The sequence below is a fragment of the Oncorhynchus clarkii genome, chromosome 10 (genome assembly GCF_045791955.1).
Source record: "Oncorhynchus clarkii lewisi isolate Uvic-CL-2024 chromosome 10, UVic_Ocla_1.0, whole genome shotgun sequence".
In the NCBI taxonomy this organism is placed as follows: Eukaryota; Metazoa; Chordata; class Actinopteri; order Salmoniformes; family Salmonidae; genus Oncorhynchus; species Oncorhynchus clarkii.
Genome location: NC_092156.1, coordinates 24,442,391 through 24,457,659, shown reverse-complemented (window position 1 = coordinate 24,457,659; position 15,269 = coordinate 24,442,391). Strand labels below are relative to the sequence as shown.

Sequence of the window (15,269 nt, the reverse complement as noted above, 5' to 3'; positions counted from 1 at the left end):
TTTTTTAAATTTTACATCCATTGTGAATGACAACAGCTCCTTTCTCAATGCGACAAATCTTTCCAACACTACCCCTTGATAACCACCAAGTCTCGGTATGAAATAGAACATTTTCATGCTCTGATCCCATATCTCCACATAGTTTTACAAACAGGCATGCACGCTGGGGATATGGTTTGATGTAGTTTACAATCAAAGTTACCTGCTGCAGTACATCGCCGAGTACTGGGCTCAGCTCTTTTGCTGCCAGTTGATCTCAGTGTATCATACAATGTGTCCATATGGCAGAGGGAGACACATTCATAACTAGAGTGCCCGCTGTCCCACCATAGATGGAGCCCAATCTGTGCAAAAGCCCACAATTTGATCCCATGGAATCTGTTTTTCGTCAATATAGTCACGCAGCCTACTGAACATCCCCTGTGCCGTTTCATACTTGGGAATCGTGAGACAGAAAAATATGTCATGCAAACTTAATATGTATAGCAAACAAAAGTCAATGCATTGGAATCTCTGCCCTCACAGCTAACGTCCATTTGGAGAGCATCAGCAGGGGAGTTTGAGTCATTCAGTCAGTTTCCTCTTGATTGCTAGCAATAGAATAAATTCTTTGTTTAACAGTGTTATGTGACAAAGGTATTGATGTGTGTTTTTGTGCCTCTTCCTCCCCGAACATTATTTCACCATATCAATTGCAGCCGGTAATATCAAAGTCTCTGCAATAGTGGTTTCATAGCGTAACGGGCCTAGCCATTCACCGCAGGAATAATTCAAGTGCAACGGTCAAGTGTGGCCTTTTCCCATGATCGAAGGGCGCTCTTTGGTTGAATTTTATCTTTTAGATTTGGATAATTTTCATTTAGATTTTTAAGGTTAACCAAATTACTATGATTGAGATACAAAGACGATATTATAATCTATATATTTTATTTTTCTTCAGGATTTTAGAAACTCCCGTGACCTCATTTTCATATCAGACGACCCCACGTGGGGTTTCTATTTCCAGTTAGGGATCCGCTGCTATTGGCCGTCTCATTGTCGTCAGTGATCAGGCCTACTACCGTTGTGAAATCAGCAAACTTAATGATGGTGTTGGAATCGTGCGCAGCCACGCAGTCATGGGTGAACAGGGAGTACAGGAGGGGACTAAGCACGCAGGTACCCCAGTGTTAAGGGACAGCGTGGCAGATGTATTGTTGTTCTTGACACAAACCGGTGAGCCTGGCACTTACTACCATACGCTGTTCAAAGGCACTTATTTTGTCTTGCCCATTCACCCTTTGAATGGCACACATACACAATCCATGTCTGAACTGTCTCAAGGCTTAAAAATTATTATTTAACCAGTCTCCTCCCCTTCATCTACACTGATTGAAGTGGATTTAACACTTCAATCACCTGGATTCACCTGGTCAGTCTATGTCATGGAAAGAGTAGGTGTTTCTAATGTTTTGTGTATTCAGTGTATATGTGTATTGCAACCAGTGGACAGCCAGTGAAAAATATGCTCTTGCAACAGCTGGATAGTGCAGATCCCAGCCTATGGAATAGGCTTGAGGGAGTTCCTCCCTTCTAAACTTCTAGGTGGTATTGTGCTCCATAGAGTCAAAAACGAGTTTAATTTAGGAAGACCATGAGTAGGGATTTTAATGCTCAATCTATTTTGTGCTGATTAACAACAAAAATAATTATATATGCTGAAATCCGCACACTTTTGATAGACTTAAACAGCTGCAAATTAACAAGGCATCAACATGTCACCAACAAAAATAATAGACCTTTAGCAAATGCAGCATATGCCATTCATTTAACACATGCAAATAGCACTTTTCGGTAGTGCTCAAAGCCTACCATTCCATTAAAGCAGCATTTATTTTTCAACTAAAAAGTAATGAGCCTAATCAGTCCTCCATGACATCAAAATCATAAAAAAACAGTTGGCTAATAAGTCCTTTGTTTTACCAGAGCATAAACCAGAGATGATAAATTTCTATATTTCCAAGTCATGTTTATATTCTTTGAGATCACAGAGTATTAATTAAATTAATTGTAATGATTGGAAATCTGACTACGATTATGCTATATCTTTATTAGAGGTCGACCGATTAATCGGAATGGCCGATTAATTAGGGCCGATTTCAAGTTTTCAGAACAATCGGAAATCTGTATTTTTGGGCACCGATTTTGTCAATTTAACTTTTTTTTATATATATATGCCTTTATTTAACTAGGCAAGTCAGTTAACTTATCTGGGGTAGGGGGCAACATTCAGAAATTTGGATGAAAAGCATGCCCAAATTAAACGGCCTTATACTTGGGCCCAGAAGATATGATATGCATATAACTGGTAGATTTGGATAGAAAACACTCTAAATTTCCAAAACCGTTAAAATAGTGTCTGTGAGTATAACAGAACTGATTTAGCAAGCGAAAACCTGAGAAAAATCCATTCGGGATGTAGTGCAATTTGCAGTTCCTATGCCTTCCACCAGATGTCAACATTCTTTAGAAATCGTTTCAAGCTTGTATTCTTATAAATGAGGGAGTAAGACCAGTCTGAACGAGTGGACCCTAACGCGTCGCAGAGTTTTTTCAGGCGCATGTGCATTTCTTGTTTACCTTTTATATTGACGACGTTATTGTCCGGTTGAAATATTATAGATCATTTAGGCTAAAAACAACCTGAGGATTGAATATAAACATCGTTTGACATGTTTCTATGAACTTTCCGGATACAATTTGGATTTTTTTGTCTGATTGTTTTGACTGCGTTTGAGCCTGTGGTTCAGCTAACAAACTGAGGTTTTTGGATATAAAGAGACTTCATCGAACAAAAGGAACATTTATTGAGTAAATGAATGTCTTCTGATTGCCACCATATGAAGATCATCAAAGGTAAGGGATTAATTGTATCTCTATTTCTGAGTTTTGTAACGCTTCTGCTTGGCTGGTTACTGTTTGTAATAATTTGTCAACTGGGCTATGTTCTGGGCTAGGTATGCTTTCACCGAAAAGCATTTTATAAATTTAACACTGTGGTTGGTTTAACAAGAAGTTAATCTTTAAATCTATGTAAAATATGTTTTGTTTTCTGAATTTTTATAATGAGCATTCCTGTAATTTAATTTGGTACTCTGCAATCTCACTGGATGTTGGCCAGATGGGACGCTAGCGTCCCACGCACCCTAGAGAGGTTAAGAACACATTCTTATTTTCAATGACGGCCTAGGAACGGTGGGTTAACTGCCTTGTTCTGGGGCAGAACAACAGATTTTCACCTTGTCAGCTCGGGGGAACCAAAATTGCAACCTTACAGTTAACTAGTCCAACGCTATGACCACCTACCTCTCGTTGCACTCCACAAGTAGACTGCCTATTACTCAAATTCAGTAAGCCAAGGTGAGTTGCTAGCTAGCATTAAACTTATCTTATAAAAAACAATCAATTATAATCACTAGTTAACTACACATGGTTGATGATATTACTAGTTTATCTAGCGTGTTCTGCGTTGCATATAATCGATGCAACGCTGTGGGATGATTTAACAAAAGCACAATCGTTGGACTGTCGTTGCTCCAACGTGTACCTAACCATAAACACCAATGCCTTTCTTAAAAGAGAATAATATATTTTTAAACCTGCATATTCAGGTGAAATTGTGTCACTTCTCTTGCACGCAGAGTCAGGGTATATGCAACAGTTTGAGCAGCCTGGCTCATTGTGAACTAATTTGCCAGAATTTTACGTAATTATGACATAACATTGAAGGTTGTGCAATGTAACAAGAATATTTAGACTTAGGGATGCCACCCGTTAGATAAAATACTGAACGGTTTCGTATTTCACTGAAAGAATAAACGTTTTGTTTATTAGTTTAGATAGATAGTTTCCGGATTTGACCATATTAATGACCAAAGGCTCGTATTTCTGTGTGTTATTATGTTATAATTAAGTCTATGATTTGATAGAGCAGTCTGACTGAGTGATGGTAGGCAGCAGCAGGCTCGTAAGCATTCATTCAAACAGCACTTTCGTGCGTTTTGTCAGCAGCTCTTCATAAGCACAGCACTGTTTATGACTTCTAGCCTATCAGCCTAATGCCTGGTGTAACCGATGTGAAATGGCTAGCTAGTTAGCGGGGTGCGCGCTAATCGCGTTTCAAACGTCACTCGCTCTGAGACTTGGAGTGGTTGTTCCCCTTGCTCTGCATGGGTAACGCTGCTTCGAGGGTGGCTGTTGTCGATGTGTTCGTGGTTCGAGCCCAGGTAGGGGCGAGGAGAGGGACGGAAGCTATACTGTTACTGGCAATACTAAAGTGCCTATAAGAACATCCAATAGTCAAAGGCATATGAAATACAAATGGTATAGAGATAAATAGTCCTATAAAGACTATATTAACTACAACCTAAAACCTCTTACCTTGGAATATTGAAGTTTCATGTTAAAAGGAACCACCAACTTTCATATGTTCTCATGTTCTGAGCAAGGAACTCAAACGTTAGCTTTTTTACATGGCACATATTGCACTTTTACTTCTCTAACACTTTGTTTTTGCATTATTTAAACCAAATTGAACATGTTTCATTATTTATTTGAGGCTAAATAGATTTTTATTGATGTATTATATTAAGTTAAAATAAGTGTTAATTCGGTATTGTTGTAATTGTCATTATTACAAATAAATAAATAATAATCGGTATCTGCTTTTTTTTGGGTCCTCCAATAATCGGTATCGGTGTTGAAAAATCATAATCGGTCGACCTCTAATCTTTATGTGAAAGACATCAATTTATGGCCACTTATGTAAACTAAAACATTGATTTTTCATGGAATAGATGTCGTTCAATTGGTAATATTCATTTTTGTCTTCTAAGGAAGAGGAAAGTAATCTAAAAGTAGGATTACGTTAATGAGTTTGGGTAATCCAAAAGTTACTTTTACTGATTACAATTTTGGACAGGTTAACTAATAACTAACGAATTACATTTAGAAAGTAACAGACCCAACCCTGTCTATCATGAATCACATAGCAAACAGTGACCTAAGAATAGTCTTGCATTAACATTGAGACACCTACATTGCCTGTGCCTAGGGTGTGGAGACAGCAGCACCAATTTACTTAGGTAAAAATTTCAGACTAGCACATGTCTTGCCATATTCTTCTCTCCCAGAGGAGGCCATGTTTTCCTTGCTTCACACAAAAGATGCTGCAGCAACATCTATAGCACCTGCAAAACCAACCTAGCCAATCAGCAGGCGTGCATCTAACCCACAGGATGAGCTTCGAGCAATTGCTAGGCATTACATCAGAGTGATGAGTCAATCCCTGGGCTTGGGGGACAATACAACACATGCCCCAGTCGTTTATATCTGTCCCTCCCAACAGCCATACCAAGAATGAATGTGTGTGTTGTGTGTCTATCTGTGTGGACATGTTTAACTATATTTGTGGAGACCAGAAGTCCCCACAAGAATAATAAAACAAAAATTCGACCAACTGGGGATATTTTGCCAGTCCCAACAAGGAAACATTTTATTTCTAGGGGGTTGAGGTTTATGGTAAAAATTTGTGTTAAGATAAGAGGTGTAAAGGTTAGGGTTAGATTTTGGGGTTAGGGGTTAAGGTTAGGGTTAAGTTTAGTGGTTAGGGAAAATACAATTTTGAATGGGTATCAATTGTGTCCTCACAAGGTTAGTAAAACAAGACCATGGGTGTGTGTGTATATGTCTAGGGGATGTGGTTAGCATGTTTTAGTAGTCGTGTGTGTGTGTGTGTGTGTGTGTGTGTGTGTGTGTGTGTGTGTGCGTGTGTGAGGGGTGCCATACAGGGTCGCCTCTCAACTTTCGAAGGCCTTTCCACTTCAATGAAGAAAAAAATCCATTCAGAGACCAGGGTGGGCGAGGGGAGAGGGAGGTTGCTTTTCAGCAAACCAAAACCCCTTTCTCTACTCCCTCCAATACTCTATAGAATGTCCAGAGCTTACACAATGCAAATCAGTCTGGGTCCCTATTCATGGATTGATTAATATGCAAAGACGGCCCATCCTTATCAAACAGTCAGCAATAAAAAAAATACAACGCAAGCTGCCAGTGGAGTCATTTTGGATTTTTCATCCCTTTGGCCTTTCAACTGCAATGGGTTCATTCAATAAGTGAAATATGAAACCATTTGGTTTCGATAATAACATTCCAGTTTTTGACAATTGTTCCACATTAACTCACTGATCTTAATTTGAGACAGTAAAACCATGGCATTGTCATGGCTGTCCTGTGAGGATACAAATAGGTCAGATCAGGTTTGCAAAGAATAACTTCAACCAGACCCCCTCTCAACCGCAGAGGGGGGGAGGAGGGAACTGGTGGGGGTTAACAACCCTGTTGTAAATCAAGGAGAGACAATTCAGGTCTCTATAATGTGGCTTTGTTTCAAGATACTTTTCACGCCGAAACTCTAACACGTTCAAAAGTGAATACAGGAACAATAATTTTAACACATAACGTGGGGAATGGTCAGAGGTGATCTATAGAACACTAATGTCATTTTGTTTGTTATTTTGTGATGTCATTAAAAATGTTATAAAGGAAATACTGTAACTTGGAAAGTATACCCACTACATGTATGAAGTTTCCATCCGATGTGTTATGCATGTAATATGAAAAATGATGAAAGTGTTTTTGTTAAGAGAGGGATATGATTTTAGGAGCCATAAGAGATCATTGTTTTACATACACTTTGCACAGTGACAAGTCACGCCAATGAGTGAGGTCAGAGAGCATGTCAGCATGACGGAACCAAACTTTTGAACAAACTATATCAAATTATGGGTTAAGAATTAGTATATCAGACCAGAAAAGTGTGACGCTGCAGCTACACGCTAAAAGTGGTTTGAACTCTGAATCTCAACACGAGGTAGAGACATTATTCTCACCTCCTGGACAATCACTGGTATGGCTGATTAGCAGTCCTAAGTTTAGTATCTTCGAAAGAGAATTTAAGTAGGACCATCTTACTACTCTGCTCAAACCATCGCATTACGTTACTCGCATTATCCCACTGAGAACCATCGACCCGGCTGGTTAGCCTATCTTCAGAGAACCATCTTCAGGAGCGAATGGAAGGAAAATAAACTCTGTAGTTCTGTTCAGGACTACACGACAAGTCATTGGACAACTACAAAAGGACAACAGTATGAAACTTGTCGAAACCATTTTTGACAATCAAAAAGTGCCGCAAAAAGGACCAACTCCCATTACAAGATGGCCCGGTCCACCGAGAGAGATCCGGCAAACCAAGACATGTCACATAAATACATTTATGATTTCTTAATCAAACAGGGCGGCGGTTTGTGTGCAAAGTATATGATTACTGTAAGTAAGAGAAGTTTCTAAATGTACCAAAATAGTATGTCTCTGTCCCTCTCTGCCCCCCTCTCCATCTCTTTTGTAACAAGCAGCCATGTTGTGTCATTCTGCTAGGGACCTGTTTTTAACGTATTAAGTGTGTATATTTATCCTGTATTACCATTGAATTAGATAGTAAATAAATAATGAAACTCATTTGTGTAGTACTGAATCATAAGTAAGGTTCTGGTTTTTGCAGATGCAAAGAGGTTAAAACTGTTCAGAAGGGTGATATGACACGAGGTTCTGATTAATAAATTGACTGTTTTTTTGTTGTTACCCCTTTTTCGTGGTATCCAATTGGTAGTTCCAGTCCGCTTTCAGTCTATTATTGCACTTGCTAAGGTCTTACTCAATAATTAAATGTACTTTTGACTGGATTGGTTCAAAGGGGCTCTCTTAAGTTTATGTTCCATGAAGAACAGTCATCATTGGGATGAAATCAATTCTTCCAAAGGAGGCTTATCAATGAACCACAGAAAATCACACTTTGGCTCACTAAATTGAATTGCCACCCATCTCCACATTCACACAGTCTTTTGAACAATCCTAGACACACAGGGGTTCTCCAACATATTAGTGAACAAAATCAGCATTGACCGCAGAATCTGCTGCGAGAATCTAACTCGACTCACAGCGAGGGAGAGCTGTGACACACTGGTCTGCAAAGGAGGCCATTGTAAATGCAGATTCGAACAGAAATGTGCTGAGCTTTGATTGGTTATCTTTAAAAAAAAAATCTATCCTGGGGTGTTGAGACCTCACGTTGTTTGGAAGGAGGCGGCGCTCAGAGACTGTGTGTGGTTTTCCATGTGGGTGTTGGAGTGAGAAAGACAGAGGAGAACCAATCAGTGAAAAAGCAAATCCCCTTCATTATCGACATATCATGCAGACAAAATACAAATAGCCTTTCCAATTGAAGTCAGGAGGACTGCAGGTGAGCTGACAGAAGGAATGATAAACTTTAAAAGAGGTTGTGGTTAACCAAACAAAAAAGAGCAGATTTGTATTACATACAGGATGAATGACCTGTATTTCATACACACAGATGTAGCCAATCATTACAAACAAGAGTAGAGCTACGTTGAAGACTATCAATGTTATGCCAAATTTAAAGTACAATTTACCTCCACTTTGGGTACACACAATGCTGTACATTATTATTATTATGTACATTACAGAGTAGTCTAAAACTTTGTGTGTGTATCCCTTTAAACGCTATGCCTCTCACCCAACAGGAACGGGGCAGGGTTTGAAGCTGGATGTTTTATTCATATCTCATTCCAAGCAACAGACCGAAAGCCTTATAATTTTCCCTTGTTAAGCTGCTTTTTACAGTTTCCCCCTCTCAAAAAAGGGAATCATATTTTCATAGTGGCTTTGAACTTGCCACATGAGTTGAAATCCCAGATGTTAACCATCTTGGAAATGTTTATTTTCTGTCCAACTGTTGACTAATCTTAAACTTCACCCTCTTCTTAAGGTAAACTCTACTCCGAACACAAAAACAACACGCTTTTTGCAAAGTCTTTGCACTCCCCATTTTGTATTTGCTTAATTTTAAAGAACTCCCTGACGTGTGTTCTCTCCTGGACTTATTTTTTTGACATTGATGCGGACCTGAACCTACCAAAAAGCACCAGAGCCAGGGGCTTCCGAGAGAATGCCATCAATGTGATGGGAATGTGTGGCGGGAGCCATCGTTTGGCTGGCAGTCACGTGCACTTAATGGTAAGGGTCATAACATGTCAACACCAGACAACACCAAACAACAGCACAGGCACAGTTTTTGCACCACTACCATCTGTCACAAATCACACAGCCCCAATGCAATATTCCAAATGTGACAGGAGCCAACTACAAAACCTCCTTAAAACAGCTTCCGAGAGACAAATGTGATGTAAGAAAAAGAGAAGGGAAGAATGGCTTCTCACTTGACTGAGTCTGGGAATGAAATGTAACCAGCAACAGCTCCCTGTCTGTCTAGTTGGATCCCCTATGTGCTCTCTGACTTCAGACTGATGGCAACAGATGTGATGATGCACCTCCATTCCACAGAACTAGTTACTGTTAATACTCCCCAACCAGCCAAAGCCTTTGTCTTGCTGCCTTTTAGTCCAGCCAGTCGTAAAATATAAGCCACATTTCATGTTTAATTAGTTTCTTTCTCAAACAATATACAGTATATAATTTCATCCAGCAAAGAATCTAGCGGCATTTTCTTGGATGTTGGCCATTGTTCCTTGTTAGTAGTCACTGGCATTGGAATGTAATTATCAGCGAACTGGAACTGAATACTTTTAATTACATTGTTCCTGCTTTCTAACAGCATATTACTGTTGTTACTTGCTTAGGACTAACACCTCACAGGCTAATCAAATAATGTCATCCTTTTTAAAATTGTATTTAACCTTTATTTACCTAGCAAGTCAGTTAAGAACAAATTCTTATTTATAACAACGGCCTACCCCGGCCAAAACCAGACAACGCTGGGTAAATTGTGCGCAATCACAGCAAGATGTGCCTGGATTTGAACCAGGGACTGTAGTGATGCCTCTTACACTGAGATGCAGTGCCTTAGACCGCTGCGCCACGCAACTCCCTTTCAATGGAGTGGGACTTAGTTATTCACAATTGTTAAATTATCTATCTATAGTCCATTGCACTTTCCCTCCTCAAAATGAACTGAATCTAGGTATTTCTAGTGAACACTGGAGTAGGCTACTGATTTTGAGGAGCTCTTAATATTCCCCCTACCGTTGCTTAGTCCTCATGACCATTTTCTTCCTCACATTTTCACTGGAGCTACCCTTCTCCTAAACCTCCCTAGCTCAACCAAAGACAAAAGTGATTTGTGTTTGTCAATAAAAAAAACATACTCATTCTCATCTTTATGCAAAAACACACATGTAGGCCTATTCTTAACAATTAGTTTTATGGAATGTGTATCTGCATGTGCATGTGTGTCAGAGAGAGCGAGGAGGGGTAGAATTGTTTACCATGGAATTCACAATGACTACTGAGCCCTTTCTTTAGATCTTTACATAAATAGTCAGTGGCGTTTATACATGGATGCCAAAGAAAGCCAGCCCCCCCCCCCCCCCCACACAAAAAAAATGTAAAAACGTCTTTATCTTTCGTCTCTCTGTTTCATAATTTTCCTTCAATTCTGAAGAGGCTGAATGTACCCGAGTGAGCGAAACAGCGCCCCTCTGTCTCTCTTGATGCTGTCTGGTCCAAACATTGAATGCAGGGGAAGCCAGCGAGCATCTGGCCTCCCTTGACAAAAACAATATAAAACATTTGCCAAACAGCGTCGAGCTACACTGAGCAAGCTCAACTGTGAACGGTCCTGGAGCACCAAAAAAAATTGTCAAGGGAAACCAGCTTGGATTTGGCGTCACTCCAATCAAAACCCTCAGACCAAACATTGACAGAAAAACTGTTCATTTATCATCGAATCACAGCCTACTTCGCCAAAGGGGTGATGACTTAACAAGCGCATTCATGAAAAAAGCACTGTCGTTACACCAATGTACCTAACCATAAAAATCAATGCCTTTCTTAAAATCAATACTAATAATAGTATTGTGTAATAATCCCTAGTTTACAATTGGCTCATTCATCCCCCTCCTCTCCACTGTAACTATTCCCCAGGTCGTTGCTGCAAATGAGAACGTGTTCTCAGTCAACTTAACTGGTAAAATAACGGATAAATTAAAATAAAATACACATAAATAAAATAACCTTTATTTAACTAGGCAAGTCAGTTAAGAACAAATTCTTATTTTCAATGACGGCCTAGAAACAGTGGGTTAACTGCCTGTTCAGGGGCAGAACGACAGATTTGTACCTTGTCAGCTTGCAACCTTCCGGTTCCTAGTCCAATGCTCTAACCACTAGGCCACCCCGCCACCCCGCTAAACCTGCATATTTAGTTAAAATAAATTCATGTTAGCAGTCAATATTAACTAGGGAAATTGTCACTTCTTTTGCATTTTGTGCAAGCTGAGTCAGGGTATATGCAGCAGTTTGGGCCGCCAGGATCGTTGCTAACTGTGTGAAGACCATTTCTTCCTTACAAAGACCGTAATTAATTTACCAGAATTTTACATAATTATAACATAACATTGAAGGTTGTGCAATGTAACAGCAATATTTAGACTTATGGATGCCACCCGTTTGGTATTAGATAAAATACCGAACGGTTCCTTATTTCACGGAAAGAATAAACGTTTGTTTTCAAAATGATAGTTTCCGGATTTGACCGTATTAACAACCTAACAACCTATTTCTGTGTGTTTATTATATTATAATAAAGTATTTGATTTGATATTTGATAGAGCAGTCTGACTGAGTGGTGGTAGCGGTGAACCACTAGCTTTCATATGTTCTCATGTTCTGAGCAAGGATCAGAAACGTTAGCTTTTTTACATGGCACATATTGCACTTTTACTTTCTTCTCCAACACTGTGTTTTTGCATTATTTCAACCAAATTGAACATGTTTCATTATTTATTTGAGATTAAATAGATTTTTATTTATGTATTATATTAAATTCAAATGAAAGTGTTCATTCAGTATTGTTGAAATTGTCATTATTACAAATATATATATTAATCGGTATTAGCATTTTTTGGTCCTCCAATAATCGGTATCGGCGTTGAAAAATCATAATCGGTCGACCTCTAAAGCTGACCACACCGCTCGAGTCACGTGCGCAAGCATTCCAAAACAAATGTACACATACATGTTATTCAATCATTGCACCCACATTGCTTGTGAGCGTCTGCGTGGCCAGGCGCTAAAATAGAAATTGGTTCTATTTGTGACTCTCAACTTGCTGCAAGTCCAGCCTCTCCCATCTCCTCATTGTTTTTTAGGAGCATACACCCATGTGAGTAATTGAAAGAACTTAGGTCCACACTCCGGTCAGTTGTAGTAATGCTGTAAAGTTGGTTGCCAACTGCCATATAAAGGCCAAATATGAAAAAGAAGCCTGAAGGAAGGAGGAGAGATGAGGAGAAACAAATTCGGTTTATCTGTGGATTATTTGTCCAAGTAGAAGACCTTGTGCATTTCAGGTAAAATAACAACCCAAATATATACCAGAACAAATTAGCTAGCAACAGCAAGCTAGCTAGCTTAATTGCCATAAATGTTTAAGGCTTTTTGACCTGTCCCCAAATTAATATAATTCGTTCAGTTTGTTTTGACATTTCAACCTGTGTGTCCTGATCGCTTCTGATGTGGGTAAACAAAATCAACTAGGGCAGCAGACGCACACGAGCTTGTGGTTTGGTCAGCATGTTACTGTGCATGCCGTATGCGTTGTAGACTTCACCAAACAGAGGTTGCTATCCGGTTTTATGATAAAACAAAGGTGTGATTGAATTTATTCTGACACTGTATTCTTATTGTCTCAGTCTTTATGCCCATATTTTAGTCACAAAGCATAGGAATTTAACAGGTTATAGCGCAAACAACGCAAATATCACAACACAGGTTAATTTATTTTGGGGGGGTGGGCTTCCCCAGTGATTTTACTCACACCCTGCTACAGATAATAGTAGCATATATTCTCCATAGACAGAAAGAAAAACACTGTACAAGCCATGGGTTTCTGTTTTCTCTCCAAAAAATCAATAGGCCAATTCGGGGGAGAAAAAGAATATCAGACGCATATACAAAGTGTCATATAACCCTGACTGGAAGGGCTTGCTAGGTCCATCAAATGTATGTATAATGTAAAATGTATTGAGGTAGCTAACTATGCTACTATGTGGTTCATGTTACAAGCATGCACGGTCTGTCAGCACGGAGCTCCATTAATCAAATACAATGTAGCCTATCATATTGAAGGCTGCAACTCTGTAACTGACAATCAGCCTCGGGATATTTTCAATCACCTCACATGTACGCATGAATTTATAAAAAACTCCTTTAAACACTTGTCATTAAAAACAAAATAAGACATTAGGCTTTCACGTTTAACCTAGAATACTATAATCCACTAAGAAATGCCGTAGCTAGCGCGTTCTAATTTATATTTTGCATGTGCATAGGATTGAGGACCGAAACAAAGCATCCCCATTAGCAACCAACGTTTGAGCACAATATGTGCGAGACCTCAACATCTATATTTAATGCATAAAAAGCTACCCAACTCATTGTATTAGACTACTGTAAATGGTTATAGGTTTCTCAGAAATGTAATGTGAGAGGCATCAAATCTAACACACTATCTAAAATCTCTTGGGGGATTTTGCTGACACAAAGGTGAACCAATGAAATGCTTGTTTCCCCAAGACCAAATGCACCCATCTTCCCCTTGGAGCTTAACCCACTCCTCAGCAACAACAACGCTCAGGGTTAGGAAAAACAGGTTGTCAAACTGCTCCTATCAAACCATGTCTAGTCCAGAGAGCACAAATCACGAGGAATACAGCTCAATTAAAGGACAAATGATATTATCTTATTACGCAGATAGTTACCAGTAGCCTACGGACAGTAGCCTACGGACATTAGACTATTCGGGATTTAGTCTATACGGCGATGAAATAAGGCACAAAATATAGTTAATTTCCCTTCATGTTACCACAGCCATTATTGAGAGAACATAGCCTACTATCCCGTTTCTCTCATGTTTCCATAGCCTCTGTGTCCTTCCTATATCCGAGGCAACAGCTCCAATATGATATAACTAACTGTCAATTGAAACACATGAGACGCGGTAAGCACGGATGAGATACGGATGCTTCTATAAAGTGAACAAAACATTGAACTTTCAGAATTCATAGAAAACTTTCATTATTCAATGAATAAAGGTGGCCATCTCCAATAAAACATTTTAATTATTTATAAAAACATAATCTTACCTGCATAGCCAAAGAAGAGCAATGCCCAGATGAGATCCATTGTTTGAATCATTGCAATATCACAAAGTTATTCTCCTTGAAGAATAGATAGACAGACTTGGCTGGAAGAGTTCTGTGTTCTGAATAAATATTTGTTTTCCAACTATTGTATTCTGATAGCAATATTATAATTGGTCCTTGCCGCTACCCTGGAACACACGCGAGTAGAACGAAGAATGAGTGACAAGCAGCAGCCGTAGCACACACAACACGAATTAATCCGCCAGGGCAAAGCGTTTGCGCTCACACGCTCGAGGGGGGAAATGGGATGCAGGCACAAACTAGTGCGCTCAGTTAGTCGTTCTCCACTGCGGCTGCACAGAGACGGCTGATGGTGTGTTAGGAAAATCTTGTCATGGAGTTTGTGAATATTTCGGATTAGGAATCTCACGAAGCCACTATTGAGCCTTACAAAACAGAAGTGCATTTTGAGAAGATCTTTAACCAAAAATATTTTGCCCGGTTATTTTCAACCATGAAAAAAATGTAAGTCTACATCCGCACCTGCAGAGGAGATGTGCAGTTTTGCGCAATTGTGCATTGTCTCCACCTACTGTTTATCACCATGTGACTCGCCAAATTACCAGTTCATCTATCTCATTATGAAAATTAATGGATGTATTCCTTGTGCAGCTTTCCTTATTGGTTCCCACGTTTTGTATTTAGCACCTCATTTAACCACACTGTGGTACTTACTTAGTCCATAAATGCATGAATCTTAAACCAGTCCGTATTTTTTTTAGGAAGCTCAGTCACCATCTGGTCATGACAACGACACTCGGCGACCTAATTAATAGCCTAAAATGCTTCCCGGGAAAATAGGGCATCCTCTGCACTGCGTCACCAAAGTCCCCTCTAACTAAACTGCATATTTTTATAGTTTCCAATTCCTGTTAGCAGTAAGGGACTACACAGAAATCCTGCAAGTGGCACGCCTCCCTTTATGCCAAG

General features: G+C 39.4%; 1 protein-coding gene across 10 annotated transcripts in view; it reads right to left on the bottom strand.

Moving 5' to 3' along the window:
- LOC139418157 (neural cell adhesion molecule 1-like) overlaps positions 1–14,499 on the bottom strand; it is a 324,778-nt gene extending 310,279 nt beyond the window's left edge. For all 10 annotated transcript variants that reach the window (XM_071167388.1, XM_071167394.1, XM_071167390.1 and 7 more), the window contains exon 1: positions 14,280–14,499. In XM_071167388.1, coding sequence (XP_071023489.1) covers positions 14,280–14,331 — 52 coding nt within the window. In that variant the 5' untranslated portion in view covers positions 14,332–14,499. The remainder of the gene's footprint in view (positions 1–14,279) is intronic.
- Between the last annotated feature and the right edge of the window lie 770 nt (positions 14,500–15,269).